Source organism: Cetorhinus maximus, chromosome 1, assembly GCF_964194155.1.
Source record: "Cetorhinus maximus chromosome 1, sCetMax3.hap1.1, whole genome shotgun sequence".
NCBI classification, from domain to species: domain Eukaryota; kingdom Metazoa; phylum Chordata; class Chondrichthyes; order Lamniformes; family Cetorhinidae; genus Cetorhinus; species Cetorhinus maximus.
Genome location: NC_135879.1, coordinates 187,584,749 through 187,608,030, shown reverse-complemented (window position 1 = coordinate 187,608,030; position 23,282 = coordinate 187,584,749). Strand labels below are relative to the sequence as shown.

Here is a 23,282-nt window from a genome sequence, read left to right as displayed (position 1 = left end):
GGGCCCGCGGGGGGCTGGAGGAGAGAGAGGAGTCCCATGCAGGTGGGGGAAACCCCCTGGTTAGTTGGTGGGTGGGGTGAGTCCCTTGGGGGAAAGGGGGGTTGGTCTGGGTCTTTACAATAGTTATCCAGACGTTTGAGAAGGTTTTAATTCTTCTAGCTTTTTCTGAGTAACTATTGGTGTAATACAGTCTGAACCATCCGCAGTTTGCAATTTAATTCTCATTTTCAGATGGTTCCCAGAGCAGAGCAATTGCCCGGAGGAAGTTTGTGCTTCTGGTCAATTGCCATGCAAACCTTACCTATGAAATTCCAAGAGGGGTTTCCCAGTGCATCATTGGGGCACCCCTCCCCCAATCCAACGCTGGGCAGCTTGGAAGTTACAGGCCGTTGTTTCTAACGGTTTCTCCACTGATGTTAGGCCAGCTGTTGTCAGGTTTATACCCCTTCCCTTTTTTGAACAGCAGTGGAGCATTTGCAACTCTCCATTCCTTTGGCATTGCCCCTATATCTAAGGAGAATTGGAAGATTATGATAAGAACTTCCATTATCTCCAGCTTTTCTTCCTTCAGCAGTCTAAGCTACTTCTCATCTGGACTAAGTGATTATTCTACTTTGAGCACTGCCCATCTCTCTACAGTGCCTATTTATTTAAGTTTGTACTATTCAATTTCTCCACTAGCTCCACCAGCAATTCCTTTCTGTTTTGCTTTGGCACTGGCAGCACCCTCTTTAGTGAAGACACGTGCAAAGTAGTTATTTTACTTCCTCAGCCATGCTTACTGTCTCCTCAAGATCATCTTACTGATCTCTAATCAGCCCTATCAGCCCCTCTCCCATAACTACTATTTTACGTTATGTTTTATTACTCCTCCTAATTCATATGTCCATATCAGAGTCTTTGAATATTTTTAAGCCAGAGTTAGATAGATTCTTGATGAACAAGAGGGTGAAAGGTTGCTGGGGATGGGCAGGAATGTGGGGTTGAGGTTACATTCAGATCAGCCATGATCTTATTGAATGGTGGAGCAGGCTCGAGGGGCCGAGCTCATGGCCTACTCCTGCTCCTAATTTATATGTTTGTATTTTTGAGATTTTTGTATATTACTCACTAATCATGCTCTCTCTTTGACCCTCATATTCCTTTTTTCCTGAATTTAGTTAAACTTTTGGCATTACCAATGTCCATCCCCTATAAGATAAAGGCTTCTATTAGGTTGAAATACTTTTTAATTTAAAGAGATTGACACTTTGAGCAATCAGTTATATTAGCCTTGTTTTGTTCCATTGACTCTCAGATAAATAATGTAGACATCAAGTCATTATATTGCACATTTCTAGTTGCACTGTTCTAGTCCAGTAAGTGTGAAGTCCTGCTTAACACAGAAGTCTACCAGATACAGGTGGGTTTGAGGTTTCACAGGTCATATTCTAGCCTGTTACTGCTATTGACAATGATGGCAGGCACAGTGCTAGTGATCAGCCTATTGTCTAGCTGGTCTTCTGATATTGTCTGCCAACTTGGCTTGTTTGGTAGATAAAGAAAAATGTTGCATTTATGCATCTTTTTTAAAATGTCCGTAGGACTTTGCAAAATGCCAAAAAGATAGTCACTGTTGTTATACAAATTAAAACATCAGAGCTTGCACACAGCAAGGTGCCACAAGCAGCAATAAGGTGATTGACCCTTTTTTTTCATTTGTGTGGTTCAGAAATGAATGTTGGCTTGAATTCCCTACTCTGTTTTGTAAAAGTGCCATAATAGCTTTTGCATTGACCTGAACGGGCATGTTAGTATCTCCTCTGAAAGATGTATCTCCAGAAATGCAGCCCTTCCTCAGAATTGCACTGAAATGTCAGTTGAGGTTGTATTCTGTTCTATGAGTTAGAAGGTTGTAGATTTAACTCTTATACTGGGCTGAACACACAGGTTCACAATCAAGCGTAATATTGAAAGTGCTGATTTGTTACAAGTGACAGATGAAACTGGGTGATGCTGTAGTTTAGGTGTTGGCTTTTCACCTCTGAAACCTGCCCACACTTGTGTGAAATGTGTTTGAGCACTCCTATATCCATGACTTATAGCACAAAACAGTCCCCAGCCTGGTAATAATTGATAGTTTTGCTCCGAGACTACAGGGTGGTCTGTGGGAAATAGAAAAAATTGCCACACTGGTATAGCAGGGGCACTTTTGAGTTTGGGCTGAGATATATTATTGGAGCAGAGTAAAGGGAGCCTTACTCTCTATCTGGTTGCCTTATACCTGACCTAGGACTATTTGATGTTGATAACCTGAAATTAGAAGTGGTCCATTTCTCAGCACTAACATGGGTCACATTTATGAACACTCCAATTGAGAATTCAAAACTAAATCAAGGCTCGTCACATTAAAGATCCCTTGTAATGTTTCCATTACTAGGAGAGACAAGGACCCGAGGGCACAGCCTCAGAGTAAAGGGAAGACCTTTTAGAACAGAGATGAGGAGAAACTTCTTTAGCCAGAGAGTGGTGAATCTATGGAATTCATTGCCACAGAAGGCTGTGGAGGCCAGGTCATTGAGTGTATTTAAAACCGAGATAGATAGGTTCTTGATTGGTAAGGGGTTCAAAGGTTACCGGGAGAAGGCAGGAGAATGGGGTTGAGAAACTTATCAGCCATGATTAAATGGCGGAGCAGACTCGATGGGCCGAATGGCCTAATTTCTGCTCCTATGTCTATGGCTTGTGGCTTATAGAAGCTGAAGAAGAGTAAGGTGGTCTCCTCATGTTCTGACCATATTTTGTCTCAAGCAAGATAGCTAATTTACTAGCCAATTTCTCACCATTCATTGCATTGCTATTTTGCGGGGCAGTGGTATTTGTCTTAACTTCAAAAATACACGTGAAGCATTTTGGGATGAGATACCATATCAACACAAGTATTATTACAATTACTGGATCTCTTACAAGGCTACAGAAATAGAGTGGGGGAATGGGACTGACTGAATTACAGAGAGTCAGCGTGAACTTAATGGGCCTAATGGCCTTCAGCTGTACCATAATGACTCTATGATTCTCTGACCTATTTATCTTGTTTAGAAATTCATGGTAATTCCTTTAGCTGGGAGAGAAGGTATTAGCCCTGACTGAACAAAATATGTCCAATCATGCCATGGTATTAGAAGCGAGAGAGAGCAATTTGATCCATCAAAACCCCTCTTGTACGGTAATTGTTTCAGCATGGCAGCAAATTTTCTTTTGAATCAATACAATATCCTTGCCTCTGAATTGAAAATTATTCTATACATTTAGTAGTATTTTAGTAAAGTTTTTCCTCATTATAGATGCAGGAGGAAAACAAAAATCATTATGAACAGTGGAACCTTCATTGCATGGGGCACTATAGGAAGTTATAACGCAATACAGATATGAACACAAATTGTAGACCTGTTTTTTCTTTGATATCCCAATCAAGGAAGCTTATCCATCAAATAAATTGAAGTTTTAAAGCAGAAATGTTTTCTGAAAACTTTAGGGAGGACATTATTGTGGCAGAAATATTTGACCAATGATATTTATTCTCTGTTGGAACTATTTCAACAGCAGATCAAGGCAGTAAGTTTGCTGAAAGCTACACTAAGTTGTTGTATTACCGGAATAGAGCACTGCTGCTCAACCTGGCTCAGGAATCAAATGGGGCAGATATCAGCCCCGTGGCAGTCATGAGGATTATTTTTAGAATGTTGAGACCAACACAACTTGAGTGGCTTCCTATGGTAGCACACATTGACTCGCCTGATGTATGCAGGGAAAACATCCTCCTCGAAGAACACAATGGACTGACAGCTAACAAAGTATTTCCATTGCCACAGACCTCAAAAAAAAACCCACGCACCATCTGAGATCTTGCAGCCACTATTGGAACATACTTCACACTCTACAAACTGACAACAGCGCCACCTCTCAATGGCTCACCTCCAGGTTCACTGCAAACATCACCAACGGCATCCTGGTAACTGACCTGAGTGGTGAAGTCCCAGGTTTTAACCTTCCACAGAAACTCTGGACAACCTTCAAGTTCTTGAGGACGGGCCAGGGAAGATGTGGCTACTTGCTCCAACCATAGAACATGTGGAACAGCTCCAAATGTGATTATGGCTAACAATTCAGACCATTGCCCACATTCTGAACTTATGCCCTGAGAGATCCATTCCTGGTGGCATCACAACCATTCACACTACATCAGCTGAAGCTGTTGGATGGATTGTTAATCTGGATATCAAAGTATAACTGCTTCCCCAATCATACAAACATATATATACTGGAATAGCCAAACCAAACTTTCACTTCTAGCAGTTGAAACTCTGTAGTTGAAATGCACAACTACACTCGATTTATACAACAATAAAAACAGTTCAGTTAGAAGAAGCCATATTTGATTTGAAATATTCACTCTGTTTCTCTCTCCAGAGATGCTGTCAGACCTGCTGAGTACTTCCAGCACTTTGTTTTTATTTCAGATTTCCAGCATCTGCAGTATTTTGCTTTTATTCATTTATACAGCAGGTTGTTGGGCATGGTGTGCTAACATAGTGTTATGTTACTGGGCTAGTAAACAAGGGGACTCTACTAATGATTCAGAGACTTGGGCCAGAATCTTCTGTTCGGTGTGTGGGGTCGGGCCCCACATGCCAACGCGTAAAATGACGCACATTGATGTCGGGCGTGCATCCCGACGTCACCACGCATCATTCCGATCTTCAGTTTGGTGGGCGCGTACCGGAGTTGACGGCGCGCCTGCCGAACTGTCAAAGTCCTGTTAAGGCCATTAATAATCTAATTGAAGTAATTGTCAGGGCTGCTTGTCCAACCTTAAGGTTGGCGGGCAGGCAAGGAGCCCAGGCGAACTTGCATTTTTCATGTAACCTCATCCACAGGAAGGATGAGGTTTCGTGAAGAGTTTATTAATTCATTAAAATGTTTCAAGAAAATTCATAAACATGTCTCAGCTCATGTGACAATGTGACATGAGGGGACATGTCTGAACAATTTAATTTATTTTTCTTTTCAATTTTTGATAATGAAATTAATCTCCCTGAGGCCACATATGCACGAAACAGCGCAGGCCCCGACTCTCCCTCCTCCTCCCCGCCCGCACAGGCAGCACTGAGCGCTTCCGGGCGGGCCTTAATTGGTCCGCCCACGTAAAATGGCGGCGCGCAACCGATCGCAGGCTCCACGCCCACCCGCCCAACGGGGAGAAAATTCTCCCCTTGAGTTCGAATCCCACCATGGCAGCTGGGGAATTTAAATTCAGTTAATTAAATAAATCTGGAATAAAAAAGCTAGTGCTATTAATGGTGACCATGAAACTAGTAAATTGTTGTAGAAACCTATCTTGTTCAGTAATGTCCTTAGCAAAGAAATCTGCTGTCGTTAACCAGTCTGGTGTATAAGCAATGTGGTTGACTCTGAACTGCCCTCAGATATGACCTATCAAGTGACTCCATTGTATTGAAGAAGGCAGTTCACCATCACCACCTCAAGGGCAGTGAGGGATGGGCAAGAAACAACTGGCTTTGCAAGCGACGCCCTGGGTAGTAGCTATGATGGAATGACTGTATTTCAAGAAACACAGTTTCAGATTGAGTTAATCACCACTTAACTTCTAGGGGGAGAAAATGCTCTGCTGAAGTGTCTTTAGGAGTCAGATTTACTATGATTGAGAAGCAATTGTATTTATAAAATTGATCTCTCTTAAAATAGATATAAATGCTTCCCACCCTTTCCTTTAGGAGACTGCAGGGTTTTTATGTAGGGATATGGTGCATAATATTGTATCCCAACTTGGTCATAGTTGGGGCCAGTGGTTCCTTCAAGGTGTCTATCCACCTTAAGTAGTGGTAAAACTGCTTGCATGTAATTACTAACCTGGTTTAATCTGACAGTAAATGTGATTTAGGTTCGCAATTCAGTCAAAACGCAAGAATCAAAAATCCATTGTCTGGATCATAAACTCAAAAATACAAGACTATTCACGTGGAATCATTAACTTATTAAGATGTGTTTCTTTTCTCAGGGGTGTAGATCGATGCAGACACTATATGATTGAAATGCAGCCCAATGGGAAGTATGTGATACTGGGAGAAGCTAGGGCCCACCCATCACTACCTGACCTAGTGGAGCATTATAAAACTGTTGGAATTCAGCCATTCATGGAAATCCTTACCACACCTTGTGGGCAGGCAAGTAATTGTTGCATTCTTTGAGGATCTTGAGCTATCTTACAATGTGCATGTGGTGCCAGAAGGTATTCTGGGTTAATTGTCTCTGTTTTTTCATTAAGAAGCTGACTATTTAAAAAATAAACAACCATAGCACTAACTTCACATCATGGGTACACTGACCCTCCCTGTCTCTCCAAATTCCAGCTAGATTCCTAATTCACTTTGTTTTCTTGTTATCAATGGGACAATTCTAAAGTGAGGTTGGTATTGAAAATTTGTACTTAACAAGTTTTCACGAGTTTGATAAGTATATGCAGAATTACATTCAATAACGGGTAAATGTTTACTTCCACTTAACAAACCTTCCTACATTGGTATTCATTTTTTCATATTTTCATGGGACGTCGGTGTCACTGGCTAGGCCAGCATTTATTGTCCATCCCTAATTGCCCTTGAAGAAGCTATTGGTGAGCAGTCTTCCAGAACCACTGCAGTCCATGTGGTGTAGGTACACCCACAGTGTTGCTAAGGAAGAAGTTCCAGGATTATTGACTCAGTGACAGTGAAGGAACGACGATATATTTTCAAGTCAGAATGGTGAGTGGCTTGGAGGGGAACTTGTAGGTGGTGATGTCCCTGTGTGTCTGCTGCCCTTGCCCTTCTAGATGGTAGTGGTCATGGGTTTGGAAGATGCTGTTGAAGGAGCCTTGCAGTGCATCTTGTAGATGGTACATACTGCTGTCATTGTGCATCAGTGGTGGAGGGAGTGAATGTTGTGGGTGGTGGATGAGGTGTCAATCAAATGGGCTGCTTTTGTCCTGGATGGTGTTGAGCTTCTTGAGCGTTGCTGGAGCTGCACTCATCCACGCAAGTGGGGAGTATTCCATCACACTCCTGACCTGTGCCCTGTAGATGGTGGACAGGCTTTGGAGAATCAGGAGGTGAATTACCTACCGCAGAATTCCCAGGCTCTGACCTGCTCTTGTAACCACAGTATGTGTATGGCTCGCCCAGTTCAGTTTCTGGTCAATGGTAACCCCCAGGATGTTGATAGTGGGTGATCCAGTGATGGTAATGCCATTGAATGTCAATGGGAAATGGTTGGATTCTCTGTTGCTGGAGATGGTCATTGCCTGATACCTGTGTGGTGCGAATGTTACTTGCCACTTGTCAGTCCAAGCCTGGATATTGTCCAGGTCTTGCTGCATTTGGACATGGACTGCTTCAGTATCTGAGGAGTAGTGAATGGTGTTGAACATTGTGCAATCATCAGCGAATATCCCCATTTCCGACTATATGATGGAAGGAAGGTCATTGATGAATCAGCTGAAGATGATTGGGCCGAGGACACTACCCTGAGGATCTCCTGCAGTGATGCCCTGGGACTGAGATGATTGACCTGCAACAACCACAACCATCTTCCTTTGTGCTAGGTATAACTCCAAGCAGTGGGGAGTTTTCCCCCTGATTCCCATTGACTCCAATTTTGCTAGGGCTCCTTGATGCCACACTCGGCCAAATGCTGCCTTGATGTCAAGGGCAGTCATACTCACTTCACCTCTGGAATTCAGCTGTTTTGGCCATATTTGGACTAAGGCTGTAATTGGTCAGGAGCTGAATGGCCCTGGTGGAAGCCAAACTGAGCGCCTGTGAGCAGGCTGTTGCTGACTAAGCGCCGCTTGATGGCACTGTCAACGACCCCTTCCACCACTTTACTGGCGATCAAGAGCAAACTGATGGGGTGGTAATTGGTTGGGTTGGATTTGTCCTGCTGTTTTGTGTACAGGACATAACCTGAGCAGTTTCCCACATTTCCGGGTAGATGCCACTGTTGTAGCTGTACTGGAACAGCTTGGCTAGGGGCGTGTCAAGTTTTGGAGCATAAGTCTTCGGTACTTATTCCAGTGCTACAGTTGCTAGTCCATGTGTAAACCCTAAAGAAGCTTATACTTTGTTCAGGTAAAACAAATTGGCCCAAATTACTGTTCGAAATCTGGTTACTATCTTTATCCCACATTCTGAAAGCCCAAAAAAGATTTAGTTTTTTGAAGCTTGTATTTGTTATATTTTTAGTTTTTTTATGAAGGAAACAGGACCCCCTCCCCCCATGTGACCCTGTTGTAGCTGAGGACCTGACTCTTGCCATCTTTTCCAGTTTTCCTTCTTCCCAACTCTGCTGTTCCTGGCCGCCTTCATGATCGGGCCTTCACTGCCAAGCTTTCTCAATCCGTTGATGTCATCTTTTTTCACTACTTTCCTGGCACTGAGCTAGGAAACAGGCCTGTTATATTTAGAAGCATTTGCTGTACTTATAAGACTAGGGAGCCAATGTGAGCACAGGCAAACAGAGGGGAGACACCAAATGTCATGGGGAAATTGGTGGGGAGAAGGTAAGTGATAGTGGAGTTAGCGATACGAAAACGGCAAGGAAAAGGGAGGAGATGGACAGGGAAAGTGAGGAGAGAATGGGCTGCATGCAGAGGAGAATGTCTGTGCTTTCTGGATGTGGATAGCATCCGACTCGGTTACAATTCCTCTTCACATTGTTGACAATCACATGACTAACATATGTAAAATTGAAACTCGGACAAGAAACTGGAAGCCAATGGAACCTATCCAATTAAAACTATGCCAATGTAAAAGCTTTTAAAAAGTGCGTGGCTAAAAAGACAGGACAACAATGAAACATGTGCTTCCTTCAAAAGAATTTGACACACTGCCATAACACCCCAAAAATTAATGATTATTCTGCCCTCTTTTCAGTATAGCCTGCAGTCAATCAACACTTTTATTTACTTGCCAGGACTGCTGAGTTGGCTTGTTCATAGTGCATAGCGAAGGAAATTGAATAAAAATACCACAATAGGCCAAGTATGGTTTTCTGTGCTTCACAAAGGGCCTGCCTAGTTTTTGTTCCTCTCCAACACTAAATACTTCACAAGCCAAATACTTGATCTAACAAGTTGATCGCCATTCCTTCGCTGTTGCTGGATCAAAATCCTGGAACTCCCCCCTCCTAACAGCACTGTGGGTGAACCTACACCACATGGACTGCAGCGGTTCAAGAAGGCAGCTTACCACCACCTTCTCAAGGGCAATGAGTGATGGGAAATAAATGATGGCCTAGCCAGCGAAGCCCACATCCCGTGAATGAATAATAAAAAAAAATAGATACAACTCAACCTTTAGGAGTAAATAATTTGTATGTCAGACACAGTTGGAATTTTCATTTTTAAACCTCAAGTCCAGGATTTACAACTACAGCAAATAGTAAGAAAATTCAAATAACACTACAGAGAAAGGAAGAACTTGCATTTCTGCAACACTTTACCATATGGTCAGGTTGTCCTGAAGTGCTTTATTATTAGAATAGTACAGCACAGAAGGAAGCCACTTTGGCCCATCGAGTGTTTCAAAGAGCGGTCCAGTTAATCCAACTCTCTTGCTCTTTCCCTATATCCCTGCCATTTTTTTTCCTTCAAGTATTTGTCCAATTTTCTTTTAAAGGCTACTATTGAATCTATTTCCATTGACCTATCAGACATTGCATTCCAAATTCTAACCACTCTTTACATAAAAGTTATTTCCCATGTCATCTCTGGTTCTTTTATCAGTCACCTTTATGCGCTGGTTATTGATCCTTTAGCCATTGGAAGCAGTTTCTCTCAAGTTACTCCTCTATTTGTCCTTGAGATGTGAGCATCACTGGCAAGGCCAGCATTTATTTCCCACCCCTTATTGCCCTTGAGAAGGTGGTGATGAACCGCTGCCTTGAACCGCTGCAGCCCATGTGTTGTAGGTGCTAGATCGTAAAAGTGCTTTTAGGGAGGGAGTTCCAGGATTTTGACTCTGACAGTAAAGGAATGGTGGCGGAATTCCAAATCAGAATGGTGTGTTACTTGGAGGGGAACTTGCAAATGGCGGTGTTCCTATGCATCTGCTGCCCTTTGTCCTTTTAGGCAGTGGAGGTGCTGGGTTTGGAAGGTGCTGTCAAAGGAGCCTTGGTGAGTTCCTGCAGTGCATCTTGTGGGCAGTATATACTGCTGGCCACTGTGCATCAGTGGTGGAGGGAGTGAATGTTTAAGGTGGTGGATGGGGTGCCAATCAAGTGGGTGCTGTATGGTGTTGAGCTGCTTGAGTGTTGTTGGAGCTGCACTCATTCAGGCAACTGGAGAGTATCCCATCACACTCCTGACTTGTGTCTTGTAGATTGTGGCAGCCTTTGAGGAGTCAGAAGGTGAGTTACTCACCGCTGACTTCCCAACCTCTGACCTGCTGTTGTAGCCATAACATTTAAATGGCTGGTTCAGTTACATTTTTGCTGAATGGTAACCCTCCAGGATGTTGATAGTGGGGGATTCAACCATGGTAATGCCATTGAATGCCTTGGGGAAACAGTTGGATTCTCTCTTGTTGGAGATGATCATTGCCTGGCACATGTCTGGCTTGAATGTTACTTGCCACCTATCAGCTCAAGCCTGAATGCTGTTAAAGTCATGTTGCATGTGGGCGTGGACTGCTTCGTAATCTGAGGATTTGGAAATGGTTCTGAACACTGTGCAGTTATCAGCGAACACCCCCACTCCTGACCTTATGATGGAGGGAAGGTCATCAAAGGGGTTGAAGATGATTGCACCTAAAGCAACTCTTGCAGCGATGTCCTTGGGTGGGGGGTGGGGAGGGTGGTAGTGGTGAGATGACTGGCCTCCAACAACCAAACCGTCTAGATTTACAGCCTAGCCTAGTCTAACATTACCACTTTGTTGCCATTTATTACACCATCATGATTTTCAAACGCCTCTAACCATCTACTGAAAGCCTGCTCTAAGGTGAACATCCCTAACTTCTCCAGTCTATCAGCGTAACTGTAATCCTTTGTCCCTAGAACTATTATAGTAAATTTTTTTGTACCGTCTCCAAAGCCTTCGCCTCCTTCCAAGTGTATGATGTCCTGAATTGGCCGCAATAATGCAGCTGTGGCTGAAAGCTTGCTTTCTATAGGCTTAGCAGAGCTTAACATTTGTACTCTATGCTTCTGTTTATGAAGCCCAGGATTCCACACATTTTGTTATCAGCAAAGTTCCATAAATAACAAGTCAATATGTGGACAGACAATCTGTTTTTGGTCATGTTGATTCAGGGAAGAATGTCCGTTCAGACAGCAATAAAACTCCAGTTGTCCTTCAAGTTGCACCACATGATTCTTTCAAATTCACTTTCACACTGGCACTTTCCAAACCCACAACCTCTATCACCTAAAATGGCAAGGGCAGCAGATGCAGGCGATCACCACCACCTGCAAGTTCCCCTCCAAGCCACTCACCATCCTGACTTGGAAATATATCACTGTTCCTTCACTGTTGCTAGGTCAAAATCCTCAAACTCCTTCTCTAACAGCAGTGTGGGCGTACCTACAGCACACGGACTGCAGCGGTTCAAGAAAATGGCTCTCCACCACCTTCTCAAGGGCAATTAGGGATGCTGGCCTAGCCAGCGAAGCCCACATCCCATGAAAGAATAATAATTTTTTTAAAAATGAAAGCTCAGTTTAGCAACTCGTGCAAAAGGTGGCACCTCTGACAATACAACTCTCCCTAAGTCATGCACTGAAAAGTCAGCCTGGATTATGTGCTCAGGACTTATGGGATTTGCCTGTGGTGAAGGTACCTATAACTGACACTTAAAACACATTACAACATTCATGAACGATGTTAATTTAGTTTACCTTTCTTGCGTTTTAAAGATTAGATAGTGATACAGTATTTTTCCTTCTAGAAATGTGACAATGAGACAGATTACGAAGAACTCAGACATTTTTCGTTGAAAATCAACCCAGAAGAAAGTTCAAGTTTTGACACTGTGGCTGGTGACTCGATTCATGACCGAGTGCACAATGAGCTGTCTAAGCTTTTTGTACCACCTGAGTCACAGTTTTCAATGCAGGCTCAAAAGCCACCAGTGATGAGAAAGATCACAGACAGAAAGCTTCAGGCAGCTGCTTCAGGGGAAACAACTGCAATTAATTCAGAAAACTGGATTGAGGATGAGCATCAAGGAAGCAAACGCACATTCCCAAGACTGTACCCATCAATACGTTTAGCAATGAAGGAGATTCAGCAAGTTCTTGAGGTATGTATATCTGTTGTTTTTGCTCTCTGCAAGTTAGAGAATTGGATTTCAAAGGTTCCCTTTAGAAATTCAATGTATTCAGTGCAATCGTTGATTATCACAACACCTGACAGAGTTGATACAATTTTTTTTCAGAATTCTGTGAAATATTTAGTATTTATCACCTTGGATACCGTTATATAATTTAATGAGTATCATGAGATTTCAGTATTACTAGAAATGGAGAGCAAAAGTAAAACTGTTGCAATGTTTTCTTCCATTTTGGCTAAATTTCAAAAGGAATCTGATTCCATTCTTATACATCTAATCATAGCCAGAAAATTGCCTCGATGGCTTCTCTTCCAGCTCCCACACTGTTACTTCCAGTGTTCCCCAAGGAATCTGTACTGTGCCCCCTCCATTTTCTCATTTACATGCTGTGCTTCAGTGACATCACCTGAAAACACGTTGTTTTAACCTGTAAGCTGATGACATCCAGCCCTACCTCAGCACCTCTCTCGACCCCCCCACCCTCCCCCGACCCTGCACTGTCTCTAAATTGTCAGATTGCTTATTCAACACCCAGTAATGGATGAGCAGAAATTTCCTCCTATTAAATATAGGGAAGACTGCAGCCATGGTTTTCTGTCCCTACTACAAGCCCAATTCCCTTCACACTGATTCCATTGCTCTGTCTGACAACTGAGGATAAACTACAATGTTCGCTATGTCGGTGTCATATTTGACCGTGAGATGAACTTCCAAGCACATACCCATGCCATCGCTAAGACCCCCGGAATATTGCCTGTCTCCAGCCCTGCCCCAACTCATGCTGCTGAAATCCTCATCCATGCCTTTGCTACCTTGAGACTTGACTATTTTAATACACTTCTGGCCGCCTGCCACATCCTACTCTCCATAAACATGACATCATCCAATTTACTGCCTCGCACTAAATTCCTTTCACCCATCACCCCTCTCCTTGCTGATCTACACTGGCCTTGATTATATTTTTAAATTCTCATTCTTGTTTTCACAATCCTCCATAGCCTCACCCCTCCCTACCTCTGTAATCTCCCCAACCCTACAAGCCTCCGAGATATTTCCGCTCCTCTAATTCCTGCCTCTTGAGCGTCTCCGATTTTAATCACTCCACCAATGGTGGCTGTGCCTTCAGCTGCCTCGGTCCTAAGCTCTGGAATTCTCTCCCTAACTCTCTCTGCCTCTCTACCTTACTTTCCTCCTTTAAGACACTCCTTAAAACCTGCACCTATGGGCAAGCACTTTGGTCATCTGCCCTAATATCTCCAAATGTGGCTCAGTGTCATATTTTGTTTATAATGCTTCGGTGAAGTGTCTTGGGATGTTTTATTACATTAAAAGTGCTATATAAATACAAGTTGTTGTTGTTCACCTGGAAAAGGAGATCTTCTGAAAACCAGTGTATGGAAAAACTGAAATTAGTTGGACATACTGTACGTGACGATAAACCCAATTCCGAGCACTTGCCATTTAAGTTTGGATCTGTCATAAAAAATGAAATTTTATTAGCTTAAAAAAAAGTTTTACAAGAACCTGTTTTTCTGTATGAAATGGTTACAAGTAGTGACTAACTTGTTTGATTTTTTTCTTTTGTTTTATATATCAGCAAGGTGATCTTTAATATGCCATTAGCAGTAGCAACTGGTAGATTTTACAGATTCTGTCCATTTTTCTTTTGTTCAGCCAGGTTTCTGACATATGCAGAACCATCACCACAGTTAAGCAATCCTAAGCCAATTTACTGAGATTCATAGTTAGAATTTCTCCATCATCGAGAGCATTTTTTTTGGGTCCTGCCCAATTTACCAGAGCTTGAGCTGGAAGTGGCACTAGGTGAACACATTTCTCCCATGTTGAGCTCAGTAGAATGTAATGCAGTCTTCTCATACCACGGGGCTCAGTAACTCCCTATACCATTTTATCAATACTCTGTTTCTTCTAGAATATTCAGAGCATGCTATATCTATCTATCTGTCTGTCTGTCTGTCTGTCTGTCTGTCTGTCTGTCTGTCTGTCTGTCTGTCTGTCTGTCTGTCTGTCTGTCTGTCTGTCTGTCTGTCTGTCTGTCTGTCTGTCTATCTATCTATCTATCTATCTATCTCTCTATCTCTCTATCTCTCTATCTATATATATATATATATATATTCTCCAATTGTTGAATAGTCCATTGACTTTTTAGACTCATGGATGAAAAATAACCATTGAAGAAAGCATCAGTAGGCTACCAGTTCCTGTAGGACTTTGAGCAACTTTGAGGTTGATGATGGGAAACACAAGGAAATGTCAACATTAAACCTATTTCTTTTAATTGGTTGAGTTGCTTTTAAACTGTTTTGATGGTGGGGCTTTCTTCTTAAATACTTTGAATTTCATTTAAAAGCATAACAATTAATTTAATGTTTGTAGTTTGGCCTGTGCTTAACTGTAAATATTTTGGCTTTGCAGCATCAATCTGCATTTCACAGACCTAACCCAAGAGAGGAAGTTGTGCCGGAACTACCTCCCAAGCAGCTCAAAGGGTGCTACAGACCTCAATAACTTGGATCAGAACACTACAATAAAAAATAAATGGTTTGTAAGATAAAGATCAGAGACCTATTCTATTCTAATAATGCTGATGTTCAGATTATAAGATGTATGAGCAACAAAACAATGTGCCGGTTATTGATCTGTATATACCATTTACATTTTACACACATCAATTCTGCCTTATTATCATTGGCCTCACGATCAACTCATAACTGATACTCTATTGCCCTATTCCACAATGGGTAGTATGTTTTTAAAAAAAAACACTTATTGGAATACTGTAGTGGGATGGTCTTGAATTATGCACTATATTACTGAATGCTATACTGTTGGAAGCAAGAGGTTTCATCATTTTGTCTTTTCCTGACAAAGAGTCACACTACAAATAGGAGACTGTGATGAGTTGTGATTTCAACAGAGAGGATGTAAGAAGGAGGGAAACAAATGCCATTGCTTATTTGCAGGTGAGGAAAGCTCAGAGAAAGATACTTCATGTTTTGTGAGGAGCTGCAAATGCATGGAGCCCTTGTTATAGCCCCTTCTCTGACCCAGGTTCTCTTCCTGCTAGAAGCGTGGAATTATCTCACTAGATGTAATAGTAAGAAGGCAGGGAGAGACAGTAAAGATCACAATGGAACTGGTGAGGTTGGAGAGGTTTGCCTGGCAGTTTTTTCCTCTTCCCGTTCACTGGGGTGAAAAGGGGGTGTTAACCTCACCAGGCATGGGAGTAGCATTCAAGTGTTGCAGGGATTGGTCTTTACCAAGTGATTAAAGAGTTGTTAAATTAGGTTACGTTGCACAAACTAGGCAGGCAATTCCAACAACGGTGGAGATATTGGAGTTTCACTCAAAATCAGAGGAGTGAGATCAAAAATGTTCATTGATGAATGAAGACTAAAGTCAAACCATCAATGGGGACAAAAGAACATGCACTGGACTTGGCAAGGGCATGGTAAAATTACATATCCAGCACACCTGATGCAGAGCTATCCGAAAGAAATACAAATGAGTGAGTCGAGCTTCCACCCCTTGACTTTTCATCCATTAAAATTAATTTAGCCCATGTGGAACCTAGGTTTTGCTAGGAAGTAAAAACCTTCCTTTGGTTGTTTGCTGCAATAAAAGATATGGAGAAGATAGAGATGAAGTAATTCATTGTGAGGAATGGAGGTTATATGCACTGGAGATGCGTATTGTGAACAAACGTGACAAATATGCTATGGGTTTTCACATAGAGAAATGGATAGGGCTGAGTGAGCGAAAGAGGCCATTGATTTGAGGAAGGAGTGAGTTTCACATTGTTCTATCCTCTCTACCGCTAAGTTAATGAAAACCAAGTCAGATGATGAGGCTAAATATAGCTTTTTAACAAAAAGATGTTAGGAAAAAAATTACATATTTTGAGATCTGATTTCTCTCAAAATTTCTGTCAAGGAGAAAATTGCATAAGTTGCAGTGGGTCCATTATACGATTGACCAGAATTCACTGAAATAGCCACATTGACAAATGCCATACTGTTGTCCCGAACCACTAGTGTCAAATTTATGCCACAATTTTCTGAATAACTAAGTAGAATATGCCACAGTGGGTATCACAGTGAGTCTGATGTCAATGTCTTGTACAGGTCCAATGTGGATTTGTCCACTTTTGTAAATAGTTGTTCAGGGAAACTAGCATTGATGCTATGAAATGTGATCACTTGCTTGTTAATAGTCCTATCAATGATAAAAGCACATTTTCAATTTTCCATGTATTGTGGACATGAAGTCACAATTCTGAAAACCCCAGAAACCTTACAAACTCGAAAGTGAATGCATTTAACTTCAGTTTCTAATTGTATCTGATGCATTATCTGAGGGAATGTTTTCTTGCTTTTCTCCAGACGTATGATCTAACTCCTGCCAATGTTATTAATTTTACAAACATGCAGAGTTGTCAATTATAGAATTTATAACTACAAAGATATCTACTTTAGTGCTTTATGGAGTTTCTCTGACTAGATTTGTTTGCCATAGAGATTTGTACTTTCACCAAACAACAAAAAGCAGCCCCTGATCTCACTTGGGTTCTAATAGAATGGGCTAATGAAGTTGACACAAATTTCGTGGAATTTCTGATGTGTTACAATTTGCACAATTGTCTTTCAGGCTGAAGATGGGGGTATGTGTCGAAATGTGGCCGAAGCAAGATGATATTTCCAATATGTTTACTGATGCAAAAAAGATTCTTTCTATTTCTCTAATGAAACAAGTTTATCTCCACCTGTATGTGCTGGGTACATATTGAACTGTCTCCAATGAGTATTTTGCATAATTTTTTTTTGTACAGTGTTTTCACATTACAAAGTATTGTCAATAAACTGCAAAAAGCTGCTTGTTACAAAAAAGGGTTTATATTTTCACTCCATACATGTTCTGTAACCAGTGGTTTTGGACGGTATTGATCTGTTCTTAAATGTGTATGCAGGTAGATAATTTGTACAATTATTAAAAATTACAGTGTGAGTGTCAACAGTTATTTTTTAATTTCATTGCGACTTTGTTGAGAAAGTAATTTTCCTTCATAGTTAATGTTATGATCCCAGCTGACACTACTGGGCAAGCCAGATCCCAGGGTGGAACCCAGCCTGATAGATCCTAACTTTTATTTTTTGTTTAGAAACGTGGAGAGTAGCTACTGAACAAAGTCACAGGAGTCAGCTAATGAACTTTTAACAAAAGAATAAAACATTTATTAAACAGGAAAAGATTAACTAAATTACAATACTCCTTCACCCACAACAATACCTTTACAAATATACACAGATTTGTAAGGATAACACAAGTTACAAAATCTATCTTATACTCTCCTGTTCGCAATAAGTACACAGTCCATGTAAACCAATGGGCGACCTGTGGTCAGGCACACCACACTCTGAAACCAAGTGACAGATACCACCCCAAACAGATGTCATGGATCCCTCATCAACTCCCCCCACACACTTGTCACACTGAGCGCCAACTGGTCTCACTGAACTCCATCCTTCACATAAGGATTTTCAATCTCCACTTTCGAAGAACCCGTTTTGGAATCTTCTCCCAAATGGCGCTTTCTCTCAGATGCCTTCCGCAAGGGTCCACCTCCAGCGTTTCAAACTTTCCTTCCATTGTTCCTCTCCCCGGATGGCCACGTGCATTCAAGCTTTGCCTTCCATACACCCACCCCTCACATACTCAGCCATGCCAACAGAACATCGCTGCTTTGCATGTCCATAGTAAGGAGTCACCAAACTTGACTGTCTTGTTGGATCTTCTGGTTTCTCTACAGGTCTATTTTGCTTTAATTCTGTGTCCTGAAGCTTTCTCCATTTAAACCTTGAGCCTTTCTCTGCTCCTCACTCTTGAGTTCACTTAACAGGATCTTTTCCAGACTGTTCTACCTGGACCTTTTCTCTTTTTTTCTTTAGGACCTGCTCCCTGCAGTTCCTCCTTCCAGTAGACCGCTGACAACTTGGAATCTCCCTTGAGATCCAGAACTCACATGACATTTACTGTTACTTTAACTTTAGAGCAACTCGTCTTAAGATTCTTAGACTAATTTTCCTTAGCAATTTGCTAGTATGTCCAGCTAAAGAGAGACTTAAACCACTTCCTTCACCTTAGAGCATAAGGACCAACTGAACTCAAACTGCTTTTCTGTTTCTATGTGTGGCCTTCCTGTTGCTAGGCAACGGCCCAGTTTTTTGCTTTGTCATAACTTTCTTAAACTACTTGAAGTGTCATAAAACCTCATTAAAAATGCAGGTATACAAACAAACCCACAAACTTGCAAGCAACTTTTAAAATGAAACTAAAACTCAAGATCCCCCCTTTCCTAACAGACACACAAATACCAATTAAACTTGAACTTAAAAATATACCTTATTCCTAACACACACACACACGTACACATATAACTAAACTCTTAGGAACTAGAGATAGTTTAACTAGGAGGTTACATTGTGGATGGTGGAAATCTGAACTGTAAACTGAAAATACTGGAAATTATCTGTGGGGAGTGAAACAGGGGTAACATTTCGGATCTATGACCTCTCAAAATGGCAAAATGTTACAGGTGTAATTGGTTTTAAGCAAGGAAGAAAGGTAAAAGTGGAAGAGGAGTAGGGATGGAACAAAAGGGAGATATCTGTGATAGGGTTGAAGGCAAGAGATATTAAATAACTGAAGGGATGATAATGCAATACAAAATAGAATGATAATGGAACAAGTTATGAAACAAACAATGTGCCTAGTGAGAGGTGTAAAGTAACATACATACCATGCAAGTGCCAGGCAACGACCATCTCCAACAAGAGAGAACCTAAAAATCACCCTTTGACATTCAATGGCATTACCATCACTGAATCCCCCACTATCAACATCCTGGGGGTTACCATTGACCAGAAACTGAACTGGACTAGCCATATAAATAATGTGGCTACAAGAGCAGGTCAGAGGCTAGGAATCGTGTGACGAGTAACTCACCACCTGACTCCCCAAAGCCTGTCCACCGTCGACAAGGCACAAGTCAGGAATGTGATGGAATACTCCCCACTTGCCTGGATGAATGCAGCTCCCACAACACTCAAGAAGCTTGACACCGTCCAGGACAAAGCAGCCCACTTGCTTGGCATCACATCCACAAACATTCACTCCCTCCACCACTGACGCAGAGTAGCAGCAGTGTGTACCATCTACAAGATGCACTGCAGGAATTCACCAATGCTCTTTCCACAGCACCTTCCAAACCCGCAACCACTACTGCCTAGAAGGATAAGGGCATCAGATAGATAGGAACACCACCACCTGGAAGTTCACCTCTAAGTCACTCACCATCCTGACTTGGAAATATATCGCCGTTCCTTCATTGCTGCTGGGTCAAAATCCTGGAACTCCTTAACAGCACTGTGGGAGTACCTACATCACATGGACTGCAGTAGTTCAAGGAGGCAGGTCACCACCACCTTCTCAAGGGCAACTAGGGATGGGCAATAAATGGTGGCCCAGCCAGCGAAGCCCACATCCTGTGAATGAATTTAAAAAATGGAACAAGGCAGAATTACCACTAGATGACCTGTAAATGGGAATAGCAGAACCATTACTGAATCATAGCTGATTTTAAAAAATGGAAACGGTGATTATGATTTGAAATCTTAACCAGGTACTAAGCTGGACCATCCATATAAAAACCGTGCCTACAAGAGAGGTCAGAGGCTGAGATTTCTGTGAATAGTAACTCACCTCCTGACTCCCCAAAGCCTGTCCACCATCTACAAAGCACAAGGCAGAAGTGTGATGGAATACTCTCCACTTGTTTGGACTCGAAGCTTGACACCATCCAGGACATAGCAGCCTGCTTGATTGTCACCCCATCCACCATCTTAAACATTTACTCCCTCCACCACCAACGCGCAGTGGCAGCAGTGTGTACCATCTACAAGACAGCACCTTCCAAACCAGCAACCTCTACCACCTAGAAGGACAAAGGCAACAGATGCAGGAAACACCTGCAAGCTCCTGTCCAAGCCACATACCATCCTGACTTGGAAATATATCGCAGTTCCTTCATTGTTGTTGGGTCAAAATCCTGGAACTTTCTCCCTAACAGCACTGTGGGTGTACCTACACTACATGGACTGCAGCAGTTCAAGAAGGCAGCTCACTACCACCTTCTCAAGGGCAACTAGGGATGGGCAACAAATGCCCATTGTTGCCACAATCCCATGGGGGATAAAGAAGCTGAACTCGATGTTGAGTATAGAATGCTGCAAAGTTCTTAATTGAAAAATAATGTGCTGTTCCTCCAGCTTTTGTTGCTCCCATCTTTTTAAACTCTTGAGGAACCTCATAATGTAAAAGCAAAACACTGTGGATGCTGGGAATTTGAAATAAGATAAGAAAATGTTGGAACTTCTCAGCAGCTCTGATGAAGTCACATTAAGCCTGTTTCCACAGATGCTATCAGATCGGCTGAAAATTTCCAGCATTTTCCATTTTTAATCACTAATTCTTAAAGCATTTTTTGAATAGTGAAGCAGGTATATCACATTCTGGAGGCCTCCTGTGTAATCAAGGAACAGGTTAAGCTTTGCTTCATTGAGAACTAAGTCAAACTAGTCTTGACTCTATTTGAGATCAGAGCATCATAAGACTCAGGAAATCCAAGTGCATGGTTTTATTATTTTCTATAGGGCTTCGAACCAATTAACTCATGCAGCCCTCAAACTGATCATCAAGAAAATATACAGTTAATATTAGATTTTAGCAGGAATATATCCAAGATTTGAGCAAGTGTGCACCTCACTGAACTAGTCTCTCTTGAACACCCATCTTATTTGATGTTTCTATCAATGCTTTATTGGATAGCATTGTAAAATATTTATTTCAAAATGTCTGTTCCAGGCACCAAGGTATTGTGGCAATTCTTTTTAGAAATTATGTGCTGGCAAACTTGTGGGGAATCTAGTGTGTGCTATTTACCATTCTCAACAATGGTTTAACCGATATGATGTGGTGACGTGTGTCAAGCAATGCAATATTGGGACTTTTCGTGACACAAGAATAAACTATAAAAGCATTGATTGTAAGATTCGGGAGTCATCTGTTCTGACAAGTTTATCATGCATCAAATTCCAGAGCAGGTTAAACTTGTGGCTGATGAAGCACGTGTCTGAATAGTTCCCCTTTTTATAGTTCCAAATTCCTAGGTGTGTAACAGAAGGGCTTCCTGTGGCTGATTTGAGGGGAAAGCTATTTTGTGTTTGTGGTGAAAAGGGAGAAACTCCTATGAGGATGCAGGACCCCAGCCTTTTACCTGAAGGGGAAATCAGACTTACCACAGTAATTTTCCCTTGACAAAGCCTCTCCCACACAAGAAGACCTGAAATAAGCAGTTGTCAAAGCACGGTCTGCTATGTGTTATTAGACTTGAACATTTATAAGGTGTAAGGTCATGGTTAGAAACTTATGGTCATATATTCATTCTGTGGTGAGTGCTGCTGTTTACAGTGTCACTTATGAGCAACGGCTGCCTTCTACTGATTATTCCAATCTGCACTTTCCAGTTGTCTAATGACCAATTAGAGACTATTCTCTTAACGTGGGGATAACCCTTAGGGTCAAGGTGGCCTGAGAATGACACCCCAGATGATGGAAATCCTGGACTAATTCTGGCAGATTTTAACTCAATATCTGAACTGATAGGTAAGCACTGGTAGAACTTGGAAGGGTAGACCTGTTTTTAGGGGTTGAGACTCCTTCAAGTCGACTTTAAACCTGAAATACAACGAATGTCCTTTATCTATACATTGCATATTTATTAAAAACCTGCCTCACGTTTATGCACCTGGAAACAATTTAATTGCTTGAACCTTGCTTCATAACTTAGTATCCAAAGCTTCAAATTATTCAGATTATTATTTTTTTATCTTTTTTTAATTGTGAAAAGAGTGTATATGCATTATTTGAGTGTCAGCCATAGCTCAGTAGATGGCACACCTCTGAGTCACAAGATTTCAGGTTCAAGACCCACTCCCAGGCTCGGGCACAAAAATTTAGGCTGGCGTTCCAGCACAGTACTGAAGTGCTGCACTGTTGGTGCAACCATCTTTTGGATGAGGATGTTAAACCATGCGCTAAATGCCTGCTTGGGTGCATGTAAAAGTTCCCATGGCACTATTTTAAAGAAGAGCATTGGAGTTATCCCTTCAATCAACATCAGAAAAAACCATGGGTTGGATTTCACCATGCCATGTTCCTTAGCTTCCTCCCCACCACCCCCCCCCCTCCCCCCCCCCACTTCAGTCCACCACCCCACCCTCTTCCCCCCAAACTAAAAAGTCGGTCAGGAGCGCATCCACAAAAAGCCGGCTGCCCCACAGCTATTTTATGCTTGGTGGGGCATTAATTGGCTCAGGGTGAGACACCTGCCCCTATCTGGGGAGCAAGTCTGCCTCAGAGAGCTGGTGGCCAATCAAATTGGCTTGCAGCTCTGTAGTCCCAGCAGCGCCAGATTTGAGTGGTGGCCACTGTTGGGAATACAGCCAGTCACCAAAGGTAAGCAAGTTATGGCGATCGGGCTGAAGGAAAGTCCAAGGCATAGGCAGGGCCTGGCTGGCAGGCCCCATGGAGGGGGATGGGGGCCAGATTTTAGCAGCCCGGGAAGTTAAAAGGGGGGGAGTGTCTTCGATGAGTACAAGGGACACCCAAAGTGGACCCACCTCTTGCTTAATACCAGCTCACCCAGTAAAAGCTGCCAGGCTAACAACCTGGCTTGGGCCTCCCCTGCCTTGATAAATAGTGGAGACGGGATGAGTAAATTAAGTGGTCGTTAATTTGCCTTACATGCCCAAGTGCTACCAGGCCATCTGACGCCTCCAC

The 23,282-nt window shown here is 42.2% G+C and overlaps 1 protein-coding gene across 1 annotated transcript in view; it reads left to right on the top strand.

The window, feature by feature from the left end:
- The window catches only part of LOC144685914 (myosin-IIIb), a 174,377-nt gene extending 156,980 nt beyond the window's left edge, over positions 1–17,397 (top strand). The window contains exons 27-30 of the mRNA XM_078550934.1: positions 6,059–6,224; positions 11,982–12,335; positions 14,802–14,927; positions 17,034–17,397. Coding sequence (XP_078407060.1) covers positions 6,059–6,224; positions 11,982–12,335; positions 14,802–14,894 — 613 coding nt within the window. The 3' untranslated portion in view covers positions 14,895–14,927; positions 17,034–17,397. The remainder of the gene's footprint in view (positions 1–6,058; positions 6,225–11,981; positions 12,336–14,801; positions 14,928–17,033) is intronic.
- Positions 17,398–23,282: the final 5,885 nt, after the last annotated feature.